The 24999-nt window shown below is 49.5% G+C and overlaps 1 protein-coding gene and 1 long non-coding RNA gene across 8 annotated transcripts in view; one reads left to right on the plus strand and one right to left on the minus strand.

Annotated features, from left to right (window-relative positions):
- TENM2 (teneurin transmembrane protein 2) overlaps positions 1-24999 on the minus strand; it is a 462232-nt gene that overhangs the window by 64897 nt on the left and 372336 nt on the right. For all 7 annotated transcript variants that reach the window (XM_072947258.1, XM_072947260.1, XM_072947265.1 and 4 more), the window contains 4 exons: positions 9942-10152; positions 5461-5580; positions 3060-3321; positions 2004-2271 (listed from right to left, as the gene is read on the minus strand). In XM_072947258.1, the coding sequence (XP_072803359.1) occupies positions 2004-2271; positions 3060-3321; positions 5461-5580; positions 9942-10152 (861 nt within the window). The remainder of the gene's footprint in view (positions 1-2003; positions 2272-3059; positions 3322-5460; positions 5581-9941; positions 10153-24999) is intronic.
- Positions 3161-11881, plus strand: LOC140688429 (uncharacterized). Its single transcript, XR_012063122.1, has 3 exons — positions 3161-3373; positions 4830-4895; positions 10649-11881. It is a non-coding gene; the product is annotated as an uncharacterized lncRNA (long non-coding RNA).

Raw genomic sequence — 24999 nt, forward strand, 5'->3', positions numbered from 1 at the left:
ACTGTATCGTGATGGATGGTAACCAGACTTGAGGAGGTGATTACTTTGCAGCGTATACAGACGTTGAATTACAATGCTGTGTACCAGAAGGAGCCAGGATGGAGGAGTAGAGGGACTCACAGCTCGCCCTCTCCCACAAATACACCAAGAATTACGTCTACAAACCCACTGAACCACACAGAACACCCACTGAACTCTGGCAGAGTGTCTCTCACTTCGAAATACAGGAGGATTCTCACAAAATCCGATAAACAACAAGCTTACACTGTACAGCACAGGGAGCTATATTCAATATCTGGTAGTAACTTATGGTTTAAAAGAATATGAAAATGAATATATGAATGTTCCTGTATGACTGAAGCACTGTGCTGTATACCAGCAATGGACACAATATTGTAAACTGACTATACTTCAATAAAAATACTTAAAAAAATGCTGTGTACCTAAAACATATATAATAACAACAACAACAAAAAATAGGAATCAACCCACTGTAAAAGGTGGAACTTATTTGAATTCTGATTCAAACAAATAAAGTACTACTATTTTGTGATAATCAAAAGGCAACCGAAATATTGAACCATGACTGGCTATTTCATAATAAGAAATCATTGTGTTTTCTTTGTTGTGACAATGATGCTGTTATGCTTTTAAAGTGTTTTTTTTAGAGATACATTCTGATGTATATTACGAATGAAATAAGGTGATGTCTAGGACTTCCTTCAGAAAAAATATGGGAGGCAGGGGAGTGGATAAAGTTTTGGAAGAAACAAGATTCAACAAGATGTGCTGATAATGGTAGAAGCTGGAGCACATGGGGGTGCATTACAATATCTAGCCTACTTTTTGATGTTGGCTAACATTTTGATAGTAACTAAAGCCTGGTATAATATTTTAAAAATTAGCCACTGTTTATACCGAAGGCACTAGTTACTCCAGTAACCTACTGCTATCTTTCAGTTACTAACTCCACTCACTGATGAAGCAGAGCCCCATGTTCTAGAGCACGGGTAACCTGCTAAGTGTGTGACTTTAGGCAACTTACTTACCCCCTCCCCCTGTCCCATCTGCACAATGGGAGTCACGAGAGTGCCTATTTGATAGAGTTATTGAGAGCTTACCCAAGACAGAGGATTTAGCACAGTGCTCTCCACCAAGGGAGTGCTGATAAACGCTGGCTGCCGATTACAGTGACCATGTCTGAGCTGGCTGGTTTCTTATTCTGGGAGCTTATTACAGTTCTCGAGAACCACAAGCTTATTGGTTAAGAAAATACAGGATTCTGGATTTTAATTAATCCCAGGCAGCTTTCTGCAAGCAGGAGACTATACTGGGTAGGGCGATACCACTCCACACAGTTCACAAGTCTGCCCAGACTGGCAGCCGCAGGACCCTCCTCTTACAGGGGTGGTCCACAAGCCGGGAGTCACGTGCCTCCCTCGGAGGCAAAGCCTGACACACGGCACGTCCTTTCCGACCCACGCTGCGCTGCAGTCCCTGGTTCTCACGGGGCGCTCCGTGCCACCTGCAGGCGCTCTCCCCGATCTCAAATAGTTCCCCTGTCCGCTGCATTCCAGCCATGCCAGCCTACCTTTGTCCTTCAAGAAACACCTCGCTCTTCTCTCTCTCTGCCAGGAAAAGGATGCCCTCTGCCTGACTTTCACATGGCCCCTTTTCCTTCAAGCCTCTGTTTAAACGTCACCAGCTGAGGAGCCTCCCCGGAACGCTCGCTCACAGGTGCCCCGCCTCCCCAGTACGTATCACTTGATTTTATTTTCGTATTAGCACTTACCACTGCTTGGTATTTTCTTGTCCAGTCTGTATTATCTCGATCCTCCACTAGAACAGAAGGTCCGCGGAAGAGGACTCTACCTACCTCATGGACCACTCCGTCCCTATCTACTAGACTAGTGCTTGGCATATGCTAGGAACTCCATAAACACCAGCTGACTTAATGCTTGATTAAATCCAAGAACCAAGAAGGGACTGAAACCGAAACATACCAACAGCATCCGAGAGTCCGTATACCCTTTGGCCGTAGGCATCCGTCTTGTCCCAGATGAAGGTGTAGGCCAGGTTGGGAGAGGCTTGGAACGACTTCTGGAAGAGGTGCCCCTCTACGGCCACCATCAGATGAACCTTGATGAGGTTCAGGGGCACCGTGGACTGGGTCATGGTGATCTTCAGCAGCGACTTGTAGCCTGCGGTCCTGGAGCTCAGGTAGCGAAGCTTCACAGTAGAACCTGGGAGCTCAATTTCTTCATGAAGAACCTGGAGAGGGAACGCAAGATAGGTCCGTGGCATCAACCGCCCCCCGCCCAGGTGGCTGGGCTGCTTGCAGCCTGGAGGCTCCCCACCTGCTGCCACCCTCGCCCAAGCATCACGCCTAACGTGGGGCGCAAGAACCACTTCCGGTGTATGTGAGAATGAGAAAAAAAAAATTAAGACTACCCCCAAAACTGTATCCTACGCTATGGAGCGAAGGGGCTGAGGTTATGATTTCTGGATTAATAATTATTCTTGGTCACTGTTTCGTGTTCCTTTTTAAAAATCACGCTGTTGGCAAAGATGCAAATAAGAACAGCAGGATTTATTGCTAGTTGCATGCGAGGAGGCCACCAGAGGCTGCAATCATATGAACCTGCAACTTCCACTGACAATTGGTATAAAGCAACAGGCAGGCAACAATGTAATATGCCCTCTGTCCTAACACCGATGTAGATCATTAAAGCTCCTCTTATCCTGTATTTCTGTGACTAACAGGAACAAAAAGCGATTTGCAGGTGGGTTGCACACACGCATATTGTTTTTATTCTATTAAAAGCGCCCGGGACTGCCAAAGTCTTGAACAACTATCTGGAAACATCTGGAACGTCCAGGAGAGATTCAGTTTTCTGTCCAGTAACTGTAAATTCTACTGTGTTTCCTTTTTGTCCTTCCCCCTTCGTATTAGCTTCTGTCCCACCCAGGGAGAGAGAGAGGTGGTGGGAGGGAGGGGGCCAGCCCGTCTGGGTCAGGGCAGTGTTCAGAGTCCTATCCCGGGTCCCCGCTGCCCCTACCTGGGTCTCAGGCACGATGGGATTCTGCCCAGGGGCAGCGCTGAAGAAGGTGGACAGTGGGGAGGAGATGATGATTGGATCCGGCCGGACAAAGCCACTGAGGTCACAGCTGGGGATGGAGTTCTCCTCCGTCTTCATCACCAGGGTGTCCATGGCGTAAAAGCTGTTCCAGGGCAGCCACACGGTGCGCTCCTGGCTCATGAATGGGGCTCGCTCGAAGTGCAGCGTCAAGGAGGCGCCGCCATTGGCGATCAGGTCGAACCTGGAGCGGGGCGAGTGGGCGCATGAGCGAGCGGAACGCGCCTTCAGACCAGGCCGGTGCTCGGACCTCCGCCCCGAGGGCGCGGGCTCGGGGCGGGGCAGACGGGCGGGGCTGGACCCCAAAGGCCGCCGCTTACTGGTGGGGTGGCCGTGCGCGAGTTCTAACGCTCTCTGAGCCCCAGATAATTCATCTGTGAAACGGGAATAATTACACCGACTTCCCAGGGGGGCTGAGAGAATGAAATACGACGAATTCAGAGCGGGGGGCGGGGGGCAGCAGGTTAGGCCCACGAGCTAAAGCCAGCCCACTACGGGTCCGTAAAAGGTTTTATTGGAAAACCAGCCACGCCTGTTCGTTCACGTATCCTCTCCAGCTGTTTTCAAACCACGGCACGGAGCCGAGTGGTTGTAACAGGAAGCATATGGCAGGCAAAGCCTAAAATACATACTATACTTCATAGAAAATGTTTCCCTACCCTGGCTGCAAAGCTTGTAGCATCGTGCTAGGCTAATGGAAGTGTTCAAATAAATAGTGTGGTTACAATGTCTCCATGCTAGGACACAGGGAGCGGCTCAGGACAGCTTCCTTTTCATCCGCCTGTGTATTTTTTTTTTTTTTGAGAAACAGTTGACATGTAACGTATTAGTTTCAGGTATATGACATAATAATTTGATATTTGTATATATTGTGAATGAGCACAAGTCCATTCATCACCACGTGGTTATAATTTTTTTTTTCTTGTGATGAAAACTTTTAAGATATACTGTCTTAGCACCTTTTCTTTTTTTTAGTGGCACAACTGGAAATCAGGGTCCATCTGATTCCAGGCTGCCTGCTCTTTGCGTCTTCATTTTAAATTAAGGAAAAATTTCTTTTTAGGGGGGAGGTAATTATGTTTGTTCATTTTTTAATGGAGGTCCTGGGGAGTGAACCCAGGATCTCATGCATGCTAAGCACGTGCTCCTCCACGGAGCGATACCCTACTCCAACATTAGCTTCTAAGAACAAACAAGGGCCACGGTAGCTCTGCACGGTACACCTTCAAAGTCCTAAAGCTTTAAAATAATTAGATTTGTCCAAGGAAATGTAAGTGTGAGATACCAGAAATCTAGTGAATAGAGAATTTGATGTGAATCATCAGATGCCTTCTTTGAATTTCAGAGGTTTGGAAATAAAAGGATAGAGTTTCTGTAGGCTGGTACTTTTTGAAACTACCTGCAAGGCTACCTTAGAACATCAGGAAATAAGGCCAGATTCTTTACCAGAGAAAGGCAAGAATCGCAGTACGTGGTACGTTTATGCTTTTCCAGACTCCAATTTTTTAGAAAAAGTGTTGCCATCAGATTTACAGCACAGTTTTCTCTTTCATTTGGAATAGAATGCAATAATAGTGTGAGTGTGAGTGTGTGTGTGTGTGTGTGTGTGTGTGTGTGTGTATTTAGGCCAGGGCGGATGAGTGTTTTCCCTTTCCCATGGCTTTCTCTTCTTCTTTTTATCTTTTTCTTTAGATTTCAACTCCATGTCCGACAGATGAAGGAAAGGAGTGAGCTTTCATCTTGGTGGGGGCGGGACAGGTGCGCATTTCCAATCAGCAGATAACAGGGAAAGGCTGCCTCCTTCACACAGCAGGGTGATGGCTAAATGTATTTAATTAGACTTCTCTGATTACACCCCACCTCCCTCAAAACAGGAGGGGAAACAACACAACTCCCAAAGCCACAGATGAAAGCAAAAGGGGTTCACCACAGGACACTGTGTCATGTAGATTCCTGTCACCCTGCACTGCCTTTGATTTAAAGCAGGAGTGAGGGTCCAAGAGCTGGTTTCCCTTCTGGAATCCGCCCCCACCCCCACCTTACCCCCAACACACGGGCACACAGAGGAAAGCATTTACCTGCCAGGGGAAAAGCATGGCTGGCGGCAGCCCCGGGTAGGTTGGCTGTTCTCGTTATTTCCCGTTCTTGATGCCATACCAAAAAGCAGAAATATCTTTGGGGGGATCCTCCCTAGAGGTCTGGCCTGGTGGGTCTCCCCCCAGTCTACAAGGGGGGAGCCACGTGGTTCCAAGCCAACGGCACCATCTGTCTCTCGGTCTGTACCCTCAGTCCCGAGTAGGTGGAGCCCCACAAAGCTACTTACGTGCCATCTTGGCGGGTGATGGTGTAGCCGTATTTTGGATACTTGACAAAAGACACGTTCACACCAATCAGGGGAGTCCCATCTGTGGTTACTACTTGGCCTCGGATGAGAGAAACCAAGCTGAAAGCAAAAGAAACACATGCTTTTGAGCCACACATGGGAGAATATGGGGACAAGGAGGGGTCGTTGAATTCCCCTTCCCCATTGCCGCTGTCTGCCTCCACCCCCTCACCCCTCCATCCTCATCTGGTCCCTAAGGCCAGGAGAAGACTTCCTAACATGAACTTCTGGCTTCATTCGATCACAGCTCACAGAGGGGTGTGGGCAAGAGGGATGTTTCAGTGCCTGCTTTGCCCCAGGAGCAGACCAGGGTGAAGTCCACAGGCAGCATCTTCATTCGGCTGGGCAGTGGGGTCCCCTGTGCACATCCCCTCTGGCCTTGGCCTCACCCCATTTCTTGACATCACTTGACTTTCGTTTGGCCCTGGTCTCAGGCTAGGCTGCACCACTCCTGTTTGTGCCTTACTTAGCCTGGCGCAGAGAGCATTATCCTCGGGTGAGAGCTTCCCCATCTGGCTACTCATTTCCTTTTTTGGCTTTGGAGGAAGGCAATGTTACTTTTCTCCTCCAGGCTGGGATGTCAGAGGGAGAGGAGGGGAGCACATAGAAATTTTTTATGAAGCTGGGATATATACATGCATTGTTTTTTTGGTTGCCCTTTAAGAGCAAAATTTCTCACAATCCATGACAGCCTGAGGGGAAGAGAATATTGGAGATTGTTTTTCCTGGTAAAAATATCTTGGATGCTGGATTCCATGTAACTGTATATTTCTCTTCTATCAAGTTCCTGCTATTAGGATTCAGGACAGGGGAAGGGAGAGGTGGTTGAAATCCCACTCAACTTTTTTCGGTGAGAGAAAGCTCCCTTCTCTCCAGATCACAGTCATCAGAACTTCCCCAAAGATGCCAGGATTCAACCAGCTCCTTCTGGAAAACCCCAGAAAGCAACAGAGATGCCACAACATTCTGTCCAAAATCCATGGAGCGAGAATGCGCGCGTCTTCTCTCACCTGAATTCTCTCGACTTCATGGAGAAATGGGCTGATGAGAAGTTCCCTTTTAGCACTGAGCCTCCAGCCCACCAGGCCGGTCTGCAGCTGTATGGTTGGCCTTCAAACCACCAGGCAATTGGGCAAAGGCAGAGAGGTGCCCAGGCGTCCAGGTTCCTGGACGCACGCCCAATATCTGGACTAGGTAATAAAGCTGACCCGCTCTTTGCCAGAATCTTGTCCAGGGCCGCTCAGTGTTTGGAATGCACTTGCGTCCACAGTCCCAGGTGACCTGGAAGCTGGAGGGAGGCTCTCTCCAAGCACCTCTTTTTATTAGCCGTACCCCCAGCTCTTCAACTCCAACTCTGATGATCTCAGGGGGGTTTAGACGGTTCCACTGACAGCTCTAATTGTCTGCTACTTTCTGACTGCCTACCGAATGAGTTCCATTTTTAGCTGGTTCCAACCACAATGCTAGAGTCTTTTGAACGTGGAAAACTAATTTATGAAAATAATTCTTTTGTTCAGTTCCGTTACCTTATCTTAGCGCAGACTAAGATTTCTCTCAGGCCTTCCCAGACACTATTTTAAAAACCAGTGATGTGTGTTGGTGACCACAAGGTACAAACTGCTTATGATGAGAAAACAAAATTGGGAGAACATTCCACAGTGGAGTTCCCCCCACCCCAACTCCTTATTTATATGACTGTTACTTCTCTTAAATCATTCCTGTAGCATGAGATTTTGCGGAGTACCATGGGAATAAGAAGAGGTGGGTTGCCCATGATTGCTACCCTCTATTTTTCTAATTCTTCGTCGCTACTGGCTTCCTATCGTCTCTAGGCAGTCAATTCGTCGAAAAGATTCAGCCAAGACACGCTATCAGTTCACTTCTATTTATGATTACTGATGTGTAACAATTATCACATTATCTAGATAGTGAGATCTGCTCTATAAATTACAGTGGTGGAATCAAGGCATTTTAGTTATTTTTGTATGCCATTATCTAGGGGGAAGCGCCTTCTTAGAAGTCTTGAATTAAGTTCTTTTTCACGCCTAGCTTTGTCCTTCTTTATTTGTCAGAGGATAATGCACTGAAATTTGCATGCTTGCTGAACTTCAGCCTGTGTCTTGGAGTAACATTGTGCATTTCTGAATTATAGACCCACGCCAACATGCTGGGACGTGGGCTCATCTGGGCGGTGCTATTGATTGCTACCTCTGAAGCTGCAGAAAAGCTTTCTCTGAAGCGAGTTTCTTTTGCCCAAATCGCTGGGGCTCTGTATAGTCCACCAAATATTCTGGAGTCCCCATCTACACCTTGGCTCGAGCTCCAGGTGCCTTCTGGAAGTGGTAACTAAGTGAGGAGGATACGATTGATTTTTTAAGGGACAGCTGAAGGAAAAATATGAAAAGAGACTATCGGGAGATTACTGGATTTAGGGTAGAAATAATGAAATGTTAACAGGAAGCTGATTGAAACAGAGCAGGAGACTTTGAAAGATGCATTTACAGTACAAGCAAACCATATGCCGACCTCACTGAAACGCTTCTGAACTAATGCAAAGGCCAGGCATGGGACTCCAGCAATGGGAATTCTGTTCGTAATTCCAAGGAGGCATACCTACACAGAATGTCCCAGAACTAGGATTTGACAAGCAGAGAAAATATTTTTTTTTGGTCAGAGATCTGTGGTTTCTTTCATTTTTTTTTTTTGAGGGTTACTTGTATTAAAAGCACATCACTGTATGTAGTGTAATCTACACACATTAATCTAATTTTACCAATCAAGAAAATTAAGTTTCTGAGGTTAAATAACTTGCCGAATGTGACACAGCTAGAGACGGGAGGGGGAAAGTCAGGGCTGAAGTAGACAAAGGCTGAGATTATTTTTCTCTTTTCTGTTTTATTTTTAGTCAAAACCAGAACAGAAGAGAGGCTAAAGTTGCTGCCCCAAGGTGACCTTGTTAAGAACCCTCATAGTCAAAGAGCTGCCAGGAATTGGGGCTGCAAAGCTTCCCAGAGAGTTCTAAAGGGGCCAGAGAATTAATTGGCTGTCCCTCCCCATCCCACGCGTGCCAGGCTTCCCCAGGGAGGAGCGCAGTCTGAGTCGTGGCCTGACGATGTCTCCTCCCCAAAGTCTAACAAGGAGGGCGACCCAGACCATCACATATAAAGTTCAGGGCCCCTCTAAGAAGGGAAGTCTGGGATTTCCTTCGCCAGCTGGAAGCCTGTTTAAGCAGCGTATTTCCTGAGATGCTTCTGGGACTGCCCAGACCTAAGTGAGGGTAAAGAGAACCAAGAGGAAGATGGCATGATGAGGGCCATCGGAGGGATAAGGGGGCTGGGACCACCCCACCCCAGGCCCTGGTTCCTAGGGCTTCGTGAAAGAGGACCCAACCAGCAGTTCGTATTTCTCCACGGGAAGGGGCACGGAGCTGGCGTGAGGCGCCCTCAAGAAGATCACACCTGTCATCCTCACATCTGCAGACACCACCGTTCTGGGCCCAGACGGACCCAGAGCGAGATCAGAGATGTGTAGGCAGGCCTGAGGAAGACCCCTGCCCCTCCTCTCCTTCCTTCCACCCTCGGAGTCAAACAGCGCTTGGAAGACAGAAGGGGCTGGGAGTTGGGGCGGGTCCCAAAGCCAACTCTTCCCCGTGCTTTATTCTCCGGGGGGGGGGGGGACAGTTCTAACTTGTCCTGGGAGGAGGGGCAGAGCCAAGCTGACTACAAAATCAATCCAGCACCCGCCCCTGGGATATTCATAAGCCTCAAATTAGCTACTGACAGCAAGTGTAAACTCAAGAGACCCCCTCCGCCGCCCCCTACCCGTACACCCCGTTCGGGAGCGAGAGGGGAAATGCCTGGCACAAAGCAGGCAATTAGCAGGTGCAGCTGGTGGTGGCTGTGAGGCTCAGAGACAACCTGCATTAAGTCTCTAGCACATCATAGGTGCTCTCAGTAAACTCTCGCCACTGGCATCACCTTGACCCCAAGACGTCACCAATGATAAGTTATGTTATCAAGTTAATAATCACTTCCAAAAGTACTCTATGGAATGAATGAATGAATGTTTCCGCTGTGATCAAACAAAAGCCACAATCAGAGGTATTAAAAAGGCAGATTTAAAATTTAAAAAGTCTCAAAATGAAAGATCATAAATATGATCTAGAAACCAGGCAATCAACAGGTGTCTCCAGCAGGTTCTGGGTGGCAGGTGGCCAAATCCCACAGAGGGACCAGGGCTCTGCCCTGAAGCTTGGCCCACAGAGAGGAAGGGGCCTTGTGTGAACCAGAACAGGGAGCTGCTCCCATGGGGGTAGTTTCCAGGCCAGCTGGGCCCACGGGAGAAGCAGGAGCATGTCCTCCTGCTCCGACAGGAAGGGAAGCAGTGGCCTCGGCCGCCTGCAGGGACAGAAGGGCGCCTACCTGCTGTTGAAGGGGTTGTCCCCAGGAATGATGTGGGTGCTGTCTTTGCCGGCCAGGAGCTTGATGCGGTCGTAGAAGGACTTGACTGCGGGTGAGGCTGTCTGGCCCTGCTGAATGATGTCCAGGGGGTCCCGGGACCCCCGGCAGAGCAGGCTGTTCTGACAGGCGGACTGCAGGCAGCAGTCAGGGTCCAGGCAGTCCACCAGGCCGTCTGCAAGGGCAGAAGCAGAGCCAGGGTCAGCAGGTTTCACGGCACAAAGCTGCTTCGAGATGCTAACACCTCTGTCCCGAGCAATCTCCATCCTTCCCAATGGCCTGAGTCGGCAGGTTTCATACAACAAGCCTAGTATAATCCCAACACATACACGCAGGAAACCAAAGACTGGAAGGAAATAATTGAAAACCGTTGACAAATGCTTATCGCCAGGTAGTAGATCAGTGCGTCTCTCTTCCTTTTCTTTATTATGCTGTTCTGGAATTTCTCCTTTTTCTGTAATGAGCAAGTATTATTTGAGTGACTGGTAATAAAAACAAACACTTTGCTTTTCAGCAGCATAGCACAAAAAATTACCCATAGCCAGATTTTGTTAAAGAGCAGGACCTTGTGGGGCCTTCCAGGGTCAGACCCCTCCCCCTGTCCCCTGCTGTAGCTCCTCTCTGCAGTACCCAGATAACAGTATTTCATGTATATTTCCTGAGTTTTTCAGATGCTAAAAGCCACCACCAAAGGGAAGAAATTAACTACTTGATGATGGACAGCACATGGCCCCTAGACCTTCACTGCTGATGCCCAGGGATCCACAGTCGACCGTCCTGTTACCTCATCAACAGCCAGAGAATTGTGCACGGCTGATCACCGTACCCTGTGACCGCCCTCCCTTGTCTGGCCTTTAAATATGCTTTGCTGAAACCCTTCGGAGTTTGGGGTTTTATTGGGCATGAGCCACCCCGTCCTCCTTGCTCGGCCCTGCGATAAACCTCTCTCTGCTCCAAACTTCGATGTTTCAATTTGTGTGGCCTCATGGTGTGGCGGGTACATGAACCTGCCTTCGGTAACAATTTCAGGGGCCTGTGCTAAATGTGTGTGCAAGTCATCAAAATGCTTGGGGTTCCTGACATCTTGATTTAATGGAGAAAAGCATCCCATCCCCCTCCTCCTAAGCAGGGAACGGGACTGCTGAGCAGTTGGAGAAGCAGAGGTGGTGAGTTTGACACCTTCCAGGAAACGTGGAAAAATGGCTTTGGCTTGAGCACCCAGAAACCAAGCTCTCAGTTCACTCAGTTGCTCCTGGTGCTACCTTCCAGCATACCTGCAGGACTTCAAACATCCCGATTTACTTGCCTAGATTTCTGCCCCTCCATCCCTTTCCTGGGCTGATTCCTATCTGTTCATCTACCATTCAACAAGTATTTGAGTGCCATCCATGTTCTGGAAATAAAACAGGGAACAAAGAATGATAGTGTCTGTCCTTACGGGGCTGACAGTACAGTGAAGGAAACAGACAGGACTCATCCTTGAAGACCGGGGCTAGCTGTGGCCTCCTCCAGGAAGCTTTCCTGATGATGCCCCTGGCTGGGTGAGGTAACCACAGGTTCTCAGAGCACGGTTCTGCTTCAGAATCCTATGGGGAGAATCAAGAGCCTACCCGAGACCTCCCCAGGGAGAGCCTCCAGGAGCCAGTCCCGGAATCTGCCTTTTCAACATGATTCTCAGGTGACTCTAATGTACAAGAAATTTTAGAAACTGTTGTTAACGCCAACTTCCTTGTTCTAGAATTAATTATCTCTGTATGCTTGCCTTCCTGTCTGGAAAATGAGCTCTTTGAAAAGAAGAACAACGTCTTATTCATTTCTATATTCATGCCTCGCTTAGTGCCAACTATGGAATCAGGCACTCAACAAATGTTTGTTGAAAGAATAAATGACTGCTTCCCATTGTTCACATGTCTGTTAGGGCTGAGGATGGGAATGTTTAGGGCAGTGTTGCTTCTTGGAACTATTAGAATGGGTTAGTTAACCAACCCTTATTCACTCTGCTGGGAATTGATCGAACACACAGTGGAGGAGCTCAGAGAATAACTTGCTTACAACTCTTCGATTTGATAGCGAGGTGTTTTGGGGCCATAATTAGCATCATAGAAACATGCTCTCAAACCCTGAGCTGTGACTTGACAAACACTTGAACTGGAACGCTGAATCAGAGGCCTGGCTGTGGGCTTTAAATTTACTACAATGTAATTTTTTGGCATTACCCCTTTCGTTTGGTTCCCCTAATGAAATTGAAATATGTAATTTCACCAAAGTTCCACTGTAATTTAGCAATTAATGTACAATGATTTTAATGCATTACTTTCTTTTTAGCAAACAAACAAATTAGGAGGTTGCAATTTCTGCTCGGCTCTAAATTACTAAAACTAGCCTCTCATTTTCCACATGGGCAAATGTTGCTCGTGTGCCTCGTAACACATTCAGATTTACAAAATTTCCTGGAAATGCAACACAGGAGGGTGAGCAGGCGTGCACACTTTAAATTTAGAGACTTTCAAAGTCAAGGCTCTGAACACCTCAGCCCACTGTGCTGGCTGAACCGGGTGCCCCCCAGAGCCCTGCACACCTCACACCAAGGAGACACTGCTGAAAAATCCTATCCCAGCAGCAGAATGATGCTCAGGTACCCTTTCAGATCCACATTCAGATCGTCCAGTGGCTCCCAGAGCCCTTGGCAGAATAAGAAGAAGAAAAGAATAGGGGGAAAAAGCGTGTTTTGCCTTTACCATCACCTGCCATGGACTGCCTTCACTAGACCCCACGGAATGCCTGCTCCGGATTTAAAAATACCCTGCTGAGATACGTTGGCTGTGCTTCATTCCGCCGCTGCGAAAACTTCTCAGGTGAGAAGAAACCCACTGTGATTAGCACTATAGATTTCTTTAAGGCCACGGGCCTCTTCCCATTAGGACTTCCATCCATCTCTGGTGTCCTTTCCCTCCCAAAGCTGGGAACGTGCCCTCTCCTAACCCCAGCCCCTTACCACCCACTCCACAGAACGAGCTTGAAGGCCTCACATCCGGCTCAAATGATAACAAGATAGGTTTTCCCATTAAGCACTGAACATTTTCCTCCCCCGACCCTCTCTGGTCTGCCACTCGTTCTGGGCTTCTGACTACTTCAGAAGCGTGGACGTCAAATTTCCCCACTGTTTTGTTGACTCTGGGCTTGTCTGGCAGGGGACGTCCTATAAACACATCACCGATAGCAGATGGCAAATGCTAAAAAAAAAGGGGGTGGGAAGGGACAGAAATGATCTCCTCCTACATATGTACATTTACCTGCTCCAGAGGTTGTGCGTTTAGGGCCCTGTCCGTTATTAAGTGTGGGCATACGTTACGCCTGTAATGACCTCATCATGTTTCGTGATTACGGGCTGCAGCCGCTGAGCACTTGCGGGTGACACCGTGAACTTTAAATTGGCACTCCAATCTCCCAGTGGCCTGTCAGTCATGAGAATCGCATCTTTATGCCAGCAAGCCCCTCGCATGGAGTCTGACATGGCAATCTTCAGTAAATTACCCTGCCACTGACAATCCAGCAGTTACCCGCAAACAATCAAGCAGGCAATCAAACTGCTCTGAATTGCCAGTTCAGGACCTGAGAGGCTGCCCGCGTCTCCATTCAGCAGGGGCACCAAAGCGGCACAGCCCCTCTCTGACGCTGGCCGATTTTTTTTTTATTTATCCGCCTACTTATTTGTTTGTCTGCTCGGCTTCCTCCTTCCAGTGAGGGAGGCTTTTGCAGAGTCTTTGAGGAGAGGCCCATTCTGACTCAGCGGTTATGGGGAAGTGACCCAGGCCTTCCCGATCGGCTCGCAGCCCTGTCCTGCGTCTGCTTAAGGAATGTCCTCGTTTACTTCACTCTGTGAGTGTGGGGCGGGGGGGGGGCACGGAGCATCCTCCAGGTGCTTGCTGGCAGAACGCACGCTACCTCACAGCCCTGGCTCTATTCCACACACATATGTCATAGGCTAGTTGTAATGGCCGTTTCAGAGAAACAGGGACGCGGGGGAACTTTCTGGGAACAGTAGGTGGGGCATCCTTTGTATTGCTTTTGATAAAGAAAATCAGAGAGAATTTTTCATAACAGTTCTGGCAATGTGAAGAAGCAGAAACCCATGAATGCTAAACTGAAGCCTTGGGATTGGAATTCCCAAGGTAAAAAAGCCAAAAAAAGCCAAAAAAAGCCAAAAGAATCCTTCTCAGCATCAGACGTAAGAGCCTGGCCTGGGGAATCAGATGGATTTGGGTTTGATGTTCATCCCCTCTAAGGCCCTGGCTGCGTGAGCTTAGAAAGACAATCAACTTTGCCGAAACTCAATTCCTTCGCCTTTAAAACTGCGTTACAACAGTACATATATCATAAACTCTGGGTATTACTATAACCGGGAAGCCCCTGAAGTTTCCCACTTTTTCCATTTATGAAAACTGAACACAAAAACAAATGAAATTCATGTCGCTTATTGGAGTCATTCATTGGTCTGTGCTCTGGGTAGGTTGCAATTTGGCAAGAAACCTATGTTTTAAAATAGTGACAAGTTAATAATAATAGATAGTAGTAATAAATGCTACAGATTGTACAGGATTTCTATCTATTCTTGATTCAGATCCTTATGGCAACCCTACCAAGCAGTTAGAGAACCCTGGAGCTGCAGACTCTGGACGGGGGTGTCTGGCTTTGAATTTCAGATCAGCCACTACCCATCTGCTGACCTGGGCAATTAACTGCTCTGTGCCTCAGCTTCCTCATGTACACAATGGAGGGGGTAACGTTAGGAAGTGTCACTGGGAGGGTTATAACAATTACTACACATACAGCACCTGGAACAGCGCCTGGCGCAGCAAGTACTCAGTACACTGTGCATTAGCCCCACTGTCACGGTATCACCCATCCTACAGAGGTGGAAACTGAGGCTCAGAGAAGCTGAGGAACTTATCCAAGTGGCTAAGCTGCAGCTTTGGAGAGAAAGCAGGAAGAGGCAACCAATGAGATCATCACCCTTCATCGTCCTCATTATCGGAAGGAGGAGATATTTCCCAAAGGGAGCCTGAAGACAGGGCAGCGGACACTCATCACGCCAGTGAAGTGTGAGTGGCCACGAGAGTCAATCACTTCTGAGGCCCTGTCTACTCCTACAGCTGGGAAGGAATCTGGCTGGCTGAAAGGAACATTTGAAAAAGGAAAGCAACACGAGAAACAAGATGCCTGGGAATTCACGCCCTGCCATGCAGGCTGCTGAGGACCACGCTATTTACCTGTGAGACTCGAACTGCCTTGCAGCTGTTTACCACTGGCACGAGGTGGTATGTCTATGCGTCAGCTGTTTCCAGCCCCTGCCTAGGTCGCCCTGCAGGACTTTTTAAGGAGCTCCTCAACAGTCAAGAGACTGAACCTCAAAGCCTTGACTGAACACTTACTAGGAAAGCTACGCTCACGCGGAAGGGAGCCCCGGGTAAACCGAGAGGCTCCGGAGAAGCCACAGTAAACAGCTGGTATTTCCGAGTTGGCTGAAACACGTACATCTTTCCTGTCTCGGGAAGGCTGCCTGAGTCCTTGCATCACTCCTACAGGGAAGGGAAGGGCTCCAGGAATGAGAGGAGGTTTATTTCATTTATTCCCCCTTTGATTTTGTAAACCGGCAGCTCTGGGAGAATCCGGACGGAAGCATTTTGGCCCACTTCTGGTGTCTTTTGTTCCCTGCGGCTTGGTATGTAAGTGACTCCCCCTACAACCTATGTGAACTCTCCGGCTTTCTTGGGTATTAAAGGCTTCAGAGGAAGATCCAGATTCACTTTTCTCCGTTTTATTTTGTGACACGGTGGCACAAATCGACTCCAACAATTCACTTCAGGTGCCACGGACAGCTCTGCTGGTCCTGCACGCAGCACCGGGCTGGGAACTGGGCAGCAGCTCCGATGTGCAAAACGAGCCCCACTCTTTCCAGATCACCAACCACCCAGCTACCTTCCCCATTCACTGGGCCAACAGGCCACGGAGTGGGTTGGCTGAAACATGCGCTTTGAGGAGCACATACTGTTTCATTATAGGATGCTCAAGAACAGGCAAAGGTAATCAATTATGGTAGACAGTTAAAAATCACAGTCACCTTTATAGGAAGGCATTGGTGGGGAAAGAATATAGGGGAACTTTCCGGGTGCTGGGAATTTTCTAGATCATCACCTTCTTCACTTGGCTACACAGCTGAATATGTCCATAAAAATTCACCAAGGTGTGTAGTTAAGATTATGCAGCTTTATGTATTTGCTAACAGACTGACTTTAAGCAAGGTAAGTAACCTCTCTGGGTTCTGCCTTCCTCATTTACAAAGTGGGCGTAATGATGATGATGGTGATGATGATGGTTCAGAGGATGGTTCAGCTGATGGTGATGGTACCTCACCCGAGCGTTGGGAGGACTACACAAAAGAATCCACATCAGGCACTCGGAACAGTTGTGAATACCTAGCAACCTACTGGGTACCTCTGAATCATTTCTCCTTCTTCCTTTTTGCATCTTCTTGGCATCATATAGGTTTGTTTTGCTTACAGAGTGGGGTAGTTCCCAAGTTCTCATTTCCCCAAGAAAAAATACATCGAATCTAGGTGGTAGAGCCAATAAATCCTAGAGCCATTTTTGAGATCAGTTAATAACGGGTGGGGGATTAAGGAAGCAGTGGAGAGAAGGGAGGAGGAGGAGACAAGAAGCTGGACAAGAAGGAAGAGAACTTCGCTGCCTGCTACTTGGGATGGAAGTGAAGGGGGAGCAGGGGGCCCTGGGAGCACACTTCACTCTGCCTGCTGGCAAAGGCCAAAGGAGCCTGGATTTTAACCAAAGACATAAGGGGCTCTTGAGTAAAAAGCAATATGGCAACCATAGGATTCATTTTGCCTTGGGAGTTACTCTGTTGTAAGGTGAGCGCTTGTAGGACCGAGCCTAAAGGATGTGGGGCCCTTGGCTAACACCTTTGGCCAGGCCCCTATCTACATAAACGACTTGAGTTACCCAAATCAGCATATCAGCCCGATCTTACATAATCTTGCAAAAGAAAGACACCTTCAGCCAGTAGGAGCAATCTACTCGCCAATCTACACTCTGGAACGGAGGTTGGGCATTAGACCCTGAGATAGCTCAGAGATGAAAATCCCCAAACATCTCAGGGCATCTAGTCAACCCCACACGCATGGGCGTGGAGGTGAGGAATGGTAGAGGGAGAAACAGGGCTCAGGGCTCACGTGGGTCCTAGTCTGGGCAAGGGTGCTCTGTCCAGACAGGATTGCTGATCCTGGTCAGTCCCTGCCACTGGAACAGTGCTTAGAAAAATTTAAGGCAGGCATTCCAAAGCTCAGGGAACCATGTACCCAGGGTAGCACTGGACTCTTGCCCCAGTTAGACAAATAACAATATAAAACAGGCTTTAGAGTCAGCATGGTCCAGTTTTAAAACCTGTTCTATCATTCATTAGCTACGTAACCTTGGCAAGTGACTGGCCTCTGGTGACTCAGTTTTCCCAGCTATAGAATGGGCTTCATAGCACCTGCTTCCTCAAAGAGCAGAGATGCTATAAAGATGGTGCACGTGAAATGAGAAGATGAAGGGATTGCACTTAACGCAGAGGAAGAGCTCACTAAGTGGAGGCTATTCCTAATGGTATCTCCCGCTCTCCGCCAGGGAAGGGCACTGTTCTATTTGCATTTTACCCAATGCCTGCTGACAAGTTGGAAGTGAGGGATAATTGAAAGTATTCTTGCTTGATGTAACTAAGAAGTGAAAGGAACAGGCCTGGCTGACTTGATTTAACCTGGCAATATGAGATTAGTTCTTCACTGCCTGTTAGGGCTCCCGCCTTGCCAACCTTTTAAAGCAATAGATTGGCTGACAGGGTGCTCATTTGGAAGGCTTCACCTGCCATTAATACCCTGGCTGCCTGATGGACCGTCATGGTTCCACAGGCGTCTCCCCTCTCCCCCCACGGAGCAACCGCCATTCTTAAATATTGCAGGAAGTAAAATTATATTTGCACTCCTTCTGGAAGGCTCGTTGGAAATTTTCCTCTTGCTTTTCGTCAACTCTTTTTGTCAGTCTCTGAGATCCAAGGCCTGGGATCCTTGTTCTAAAGCACCTTCCAGTTTTTCTTATAACTTAGCAATGGAAGATCAATCATGCCCTACTGGAGACCTGGCAGAGTGCAGCCCTCCCTGGGAGCTGCTCTGCTGGCTTCCCTGGTCTTCAGGATGGATGTGGGAAAGAAAGCAAAGGATGCTTAGGAAAACTTAGGCGCTGTTACTGAAGGCAGAGATATGTTCCAGGTCAGACCTTTGCCTGGTGTGTCTCTGGCTTTACCTTGAAGCTACTGGGGCATCTGGTTGACCCCACATGCATGGCGGTCAGGGTGATGGAAGGCAGAAGTTTTATGACAATGAGCTTGCAGAGTGTGTCTAGTTTTTTTGAACGGTTCTTCATCAAAAATGAAACAAATGGACAAAAATCAAAAGAAATACAACCAAATACTTATCAACCAAACCCTTTAAGACCAATGCTTCTCAAATTCTTACCAGCATTGGAATCACCCGGGGAGCTTGTTAAAATGTAGATTCTAACTCTGTAGTCCTAGGCTGGCGCTTGAGAGCTTATATTTCTTACAAGTTTCTACGTGATGCTGATGCTGGTGTTCCGAGCATCACACTTTTGTAAGTCACATGCCAAACCGCTGAAGGTGAAATTGTGGCCCCCGATCATCTCTGTGATGTTAACATACTGATCCGACTGTCACCCACACCTACTGAATTCCTGAGGGTGGAAACTGGGAGTCTGCATTTTAAAGATAACTCCCCAGTGATTCCCTTGCTTACTAAAGCTTGAGACACCCTGTTCTGAATTACTGAAAAGCCCCTTCAAATATCCCCAGCAGTACCACTGACCCGCAGGGACTCACACAGCCTTCCCAAACTGTGTCTCTTGGGGAATGTTAGGAGGGGCTCCCTGAGACAGAAATGGGGGTGGGACAGGAGGATCTGTGGCCAAATACAATTTGGGAGATTTTGTTTAAACAAAGTTAAACTGGCTTCTTTATAGCAGGACTTCCAGCAGGACTTCTCGGAGCCTTTGACGAGTGGGTAGGCATTAGGAGTCTTTGGTGCTGCGATGGCGCATGCAGTATTTCCTGACCATAGCCACCTTTTGGCTTGGAGCATCTCCCTGCAACAGTATAGTGCCCTTCCTGGCTGGGAAACACATCATGAGAACATAGGGCTCTAAGTTTGGGGGTTTTATCCTAGGAAGGACCAGCCAAACCTGCATCGAGTCAACAGTCGCAAGGGGCAGCCCCACGCTTGACTGACCTTCTCATGAAGTGCAGGCTTTTGGGTGATCAGCCCCAACACAAACCACATCATCACCACCAGCACATCAGCTCAGAGCCTCTGCCCTTGGGTTCCCAGAGCCTCTGCATTTCAGCATCTGGATCCCGAGCCAGATGACAGCATCCTGGGGGCCAGAGGGACCGTGAAGCACGAATGGCGCATCTCACGAGAGCTAGTAGTTGGCACTTTTGAAAAGCTTAGTGAGTGCCAGGCACTGTGCTAAGTGCTTTACACGCACTCCCTCATTAAACCGCCACCAGGACTCCAGGCATCATCAGCCCTGCTGTTCACGGATGAAATGGGAGATTTAGAGGGAGATGAAAGAGCTCGCCCAAGCCCACTCAGCTTCTGCATGGTGGGGCTGGGTTTTCAACGCGGTTTGCTGCACTCCAAAGTCAAATCCCACATGAAGCCGCCATGATAGGTCTGCTACTGCTAAAACACTCCGAATGGTCAACACACAGGAGCCACCGGACCTGCCACCACGTCATGTGTGATGCCTGCACCAAGCTCTTTAATCTAAGGCAGGGCTGCGTCAAATAGAAGAGGGACAATTTAAATACATATGGAAGGGCGGTTTATGTTTTAGAAAACTGGGGTGCAGAATGGTTTAGCTGCCCTCTGGCCCAACTCGTAACTTCACTCAGCTTACACTTCTGAGTTGGGGGAACCGCAGAACTGTCCCCACCACCACCACACCAGCGGCTTAAGTCCCTATGTTTTCTCAGCCTGCACCAGGCATCCTCACCCAGCCACCATCCAGTATTTCTCACAAGAACCCTCTGAGGCGGCTTCTGTGATCTCCATTTTGCAGATGAAGAAACCGAAGCTCAGAGAGGTTAAGAGCCTTGTCCACAGGCACACAGCAAGTAAATGACGGAGGAGTGACTCACCCCTAGGAAGTCCACCTCCAAAGCCTACACTCCCGGCTCCTCCTCTCAGATCTTCATAAGTGGCTGCAAGTGATCACAGCCATGTCAAGGTACCCTGTGAATGTTGTAGGACGTGGGGGAGAACTGCCGAGGCTGCGGAAAACGTCTTCATTCCTAGTTGCTTTCTCTCACTCCCTCTCTCCCTTCTTCCCCTCCCTCTCCCCCTGCTGCCTCTCCTCCACCCAGACAGAGCCTCTAGGAATAATGATCTCACTTGATCAGAATGTTTCCACCTCGTACATCCCTGACCCCTGACGGGCATCTCTGACAGTCTCACCCTTGTTAGCCCAGGGCCATGGTTTTATACTCCAGGGATTTCTATCCTGCCTGCAGCTGTCTTCCCCCTTTTCTGTTACAAAAACCAGTGGCAACAGAGAGCAGGGGCCTCTGATCTCAGCCCCTGATTTCCCCAAATACTCGCCCTCGGCCTCGGCCTGCTGTTTCTGGCCTCTCCCAGCCCGCTCCGCTCCCTCCTCTCCACAGCCTGCTGCCCTCATCAACCACCATTTCAAAGAGTCCACTGACAGGTCAGACAGAAGTGAGCCGATGGCCGGGGAGTCCAGGCCCGGCAGGGGGTGGCGGCCTGGTGGGGTGCCAGACAGTGACCTGCTGGGCCCCTCAGAAAGAAAAGGGGCTGTCACCAGCGACACCGCCAAGCAACAAGCCGAAACAGCTACTTTCCGCCTGAGGAGAGACCCTGTCTCTTGGGGGAAGGTGGGAGGACTGGCCCCGGGGCTGAGAGAATTAGCAAGGGGCATGGTGACTGCATGAAGAATAAAGAAATACCCTGGCCTGCCAGCTGGGAGAAGGGGCCAGGCTCAGCCAGCATACAGGCTTCCTGCTGCAGGAGGAAAACTGGAAGGACTAACTCCTCAACGTGCCCTTTATCATGCTGTCCATACTGTGCTTCACACTCCCCAGGGACCCTCTCATTTCATCTTCACATCCACTCTATGGCGCAGCTACTAGGGGCCATAGGGGTGGTGCTGCGCAGATCTGGGGGTTTGCAACACGTTGGCCGCGTGGCTCTGGGCTGGTTACTTTATCTCTCTGAGCCTCAGTTTCCTCGTCAGTAAAGCAGAAATAATAATCCCATCAGCTTAACAGGGCTGTTGTGCAAGATGAAATAAGCCTTATGCAAAAGCACTTAGCGGAGAGTAACCATCTGCTGACTCGGGCTTTACAGATGGAGGAGCCCGGGCCCGGAGAGTAACCCGTGAGAGGCGGAGCTGCGATTCGCACACGGCTGGTCCAGCCTCCGCCTTGCTGAGTGTCCTGGCTGCTCCACGCCTCGCCAAGCAATCGTGGGAGGGAGGTCGGGGCTCACCCAATGGCGGTCCCTGGCAGCCCCTGCCTTTCCTCTCTCGCAGGAGGGTTACGGAGCTTCCGTCCCTACTGCCATCAGCCCACAGGAAGTCGACACACAGGGTGGGTCAAGGGGACAACAGAGGTGAAGAGCAGCGTGATCACGTGTTCACGTCTCAGTGAAGGAAGCAATGTATCGTGCCTTTGGTTTTTCTTGGCGTGAATAAAATGGTGTCGGGGTGGGGAGGGTATAGCTCAAGGGGGTGGAACGCATGCTTATGAGGTCCTGGGTTCAATCCCCAGTACCTCCTCTGAAAATAAATAAACCTAATTACCTCCCTCCTTCCCGCCAAAATAAAATAATTAAATAATACAATATAAAAAATAAAAACATAAGTAAATAAATTTTTTTTTAAATGGTGTCAATGCTATGCAGTGACTTGGGTGTCACTGTTGGGGTGTGTTTTTTTTTAATCCACAAATGAAGTTTATTCATCCTAAAATAACCTGTTGAATAAATGACAACTGCCTCCTATCCTAGGTACTTCTCATTAAAGCTTTCATTCTTCAATCTGTTTCATAATGAACTGACCAAGAGAGATGGGGACCCCACAGTTGTGGCCTTGGAGTTGAGAGGAGAAGCTATGAGCAAACAAATGTATAACAGACTTTGAGAGAGTGACAGTGTTTTGAAGAAAAGGAAAGCAGGGCAAAGGGTTGGGGATGACGGAGGAGCGGACCTGCTGCTTGAGATGGAGGGGTCGGGGCGGCGGCGGAGCCAGGGGTGGTGTCTCTGAAGAAGTGGTGTTTGGGTAGAAACCTAAATGAAATGAGGAAACCAGTTACGGAAACATCCAGGAGACCAGCATTCTGGGAAGAGGGAAGAGCCAGCAGGTGCAGACACCCAGGGTTGGGATGTACTCTGTGAGCTACAGGAACAGCAAGATGAGGGATGTTGGGCCAGAGGAGGGGGGGAAATAGAAGGAAGAAATGAGATCAGAGTGGAGGCAGGGGCCTGCCCGTGCAAAGCAATGGAGGTTGCACCTGGACACCATCCTACGGGAGATGACGTGCCCCTGGAAGGTTTGGGAAGTGGGAGTGGTAAGACCTGACTTTGAAATGGATTCTTCTGAGGGCTCCGGGTGGGATACATTGAAGCTGCAGGCACGGCAGTCCAGCCCAGCAAAGTTGGTGGCATGATCTGGGCGGAGGTGGGATGATACTAAGAAACCACGGCCTTAATAATAAGGAAGAGAGACTGGAGGGGCCGGACAAGGGAGCAGCCACACGTCTGTGCGGAGAGACACAAGCACAGACAAAGGTGGCCCGTGAATGACCCCGCCAGCAGATCTGTCACAGAGATCTAGCCCCGTAACGTCCCCAGGGGCCAGATGCCAGTCACGTCGCCATCGCCGCAGGAGGCAGAGGGCTTGGCTTATCTCCCCACCAGCAGCCCGGGGCCACCACACCAGTGAAGACACCACTCTCTGAGGGAACCTGAGCTCCCCTCAAAAGGGCACATATCAGGCCGTGTCAGTGGTTCTCAAAGTGTCAGCCTCATCTTGGTTCTTGCTGGAAATGCACATCAGTAGGCCCCATGCCAGACCTATCGACTGAGAACCTCTCGGGGGAGGCACAGCCTGACCTGTGCATTACACCTTCCAGGGGAGTCTGATGCCCGCTGACCTACGAGAAGCACTGTTCTGCATCTACAAACTCATCCAAGCCTCACAGTCTCCTATAAGGTAGGACCCACCCATAGCCCCATTTTACAGAGGACAAAACCGAGGCTCAGAGGGTTAGAATGACTTGCTTACGCTCATACTATGAATCAGTGGAGGAGCTGGGACGTGAACCAAAGCTCCCCGACCCTAAAGCCTTTTTACCACCCTGCCAGGCCGTCTCCTCCCCTCCACAGGCAGTGAGGAAACATAAGGAAAGGCCTTTCTTCCCTGCTGTGAGCACATGTGTTCAGGAATAATTCAAGCAGATAGATCAGCCTTCTGTCTGCAGGAAGGGGTGTGGTTGCAACGTTGGGGATGCTAAGTGGAGGAAGGCAAAGCGAACACTTGGGGTCAAGGGCACTCTGCCCAGTGTGGCACACAAGACCCGTCTCTGTTCAGACCTAGATGATTTTGGGATGTTCTGCCCAAGAGCGTGGCTGGTCCAGGGGGAGGTGTTTGCCATCATCACCATCAATGACGGGAGGTCGGGACAGGGCTGGGACCAGGGTGAGGTGAGTGGGGCTCACCCAGGGTGCAGATTAAGGAGGGCGCTCACTCTCAGGTGCGTAGGTACCTCGACTCACCCTGGTCTCATTCTGGGTCTGAAATAGATCCTAGCTCAAACCAGCAATGCCAGGGGCCCATTCTCTGGAGAGTCACCAGGTCTCTTTGGTGAAAAGCATGTACTGGATTTAGAGCCAAGAAAGCCTGCCTCTGGCTCCTACCTGCCCTGCCCTGCTGTTTGGCCTTAAAGAAGTTACTTGCCCTCTCTGGGCTTTGGAACTGCTGGGGACCGTCTGTTTTAGCCTTTCTGCATTTGACATTCCTGCGCTCCCTGATCCCATATACTAAAGGCACAGTGGTCCTCAGCATGTGGACCCCACCTCTGGGTGGCGCTGGTAGTACTGGGTGGGCAGATCAAGGATGCTGTGTACCTTAAGGACTGAAAACGCAGGAAATTTCCTGGTAAAGGCCTGGATTCTGCTGTGAGAGGAGAGAGAGACAGAAACACTGGGCACTGAGCTTTGGGGGGCACCTTGCCGTTTTCCTTGCGTTCACATTTGGCCACATAATTCTGGCCCCTCTCCAACCCCCCAGAGCTCTTGGCTGAAAAGATGGAAAGTCAAAGCAAAGAGCATGGGCCTTGGGCAGCTGCTCTCGCTGCGCTGCGGAGAACGCCCAGCTATTTCAAGTCCAATCGTTCCACCTTCCCCTGCTCGCCCCTGGCGCTCCAGTGCAGAAACACTTTGCGGCAAAAATGCACTCCACATTCAAAACGGGGAAAAGGGCTCACGCCCACGCGGTTTCTCAGGACTCTGCAGAATTCCCACAGCTGAGGGGCGGGGGGCACGAAGCACTCACGGTCTGCGCTGCTCTGACCCCGGACACCATACTCAGGTGCACAAGGGGCCCGCAAGGAGGGCTCTTGGGTTCTGAGTCCTGGCTTGGCTGCATTTTAGCTGGGGGAACTGGGTAAGCCACTTTCTTTCTCTTGACGTGGGAAGCCCCATAAAAAAGACCTGCAGGACCCCCCCAGGCAGGGCCACTACTCTCCTGCCAGCACCATCCGGTTTCCTGGCCAAGAGGCTCTATCTCACTTTTTGCCTCTGAAAAGGCTTACTTCTAGGAAAGTGGAACTTACCCCTAAAAGTCTATTGGTTCCCTGAGCTCACTTCTGATTGGTCCA

This window comes from Vicugna pacos, chromosome 22 (assembly GCF_048564905.1).
Source record: "Vicugna pacos chromosome 22, VicPac4, whole genome shotgun sequence".
Taxonomy (NCBI): domain Eukaryota; kingdom Metazoa; phylum Chordata; class Mammalia; order Artiodactyla; family Camelidae; genus Vicugna; species Vicugna pacos.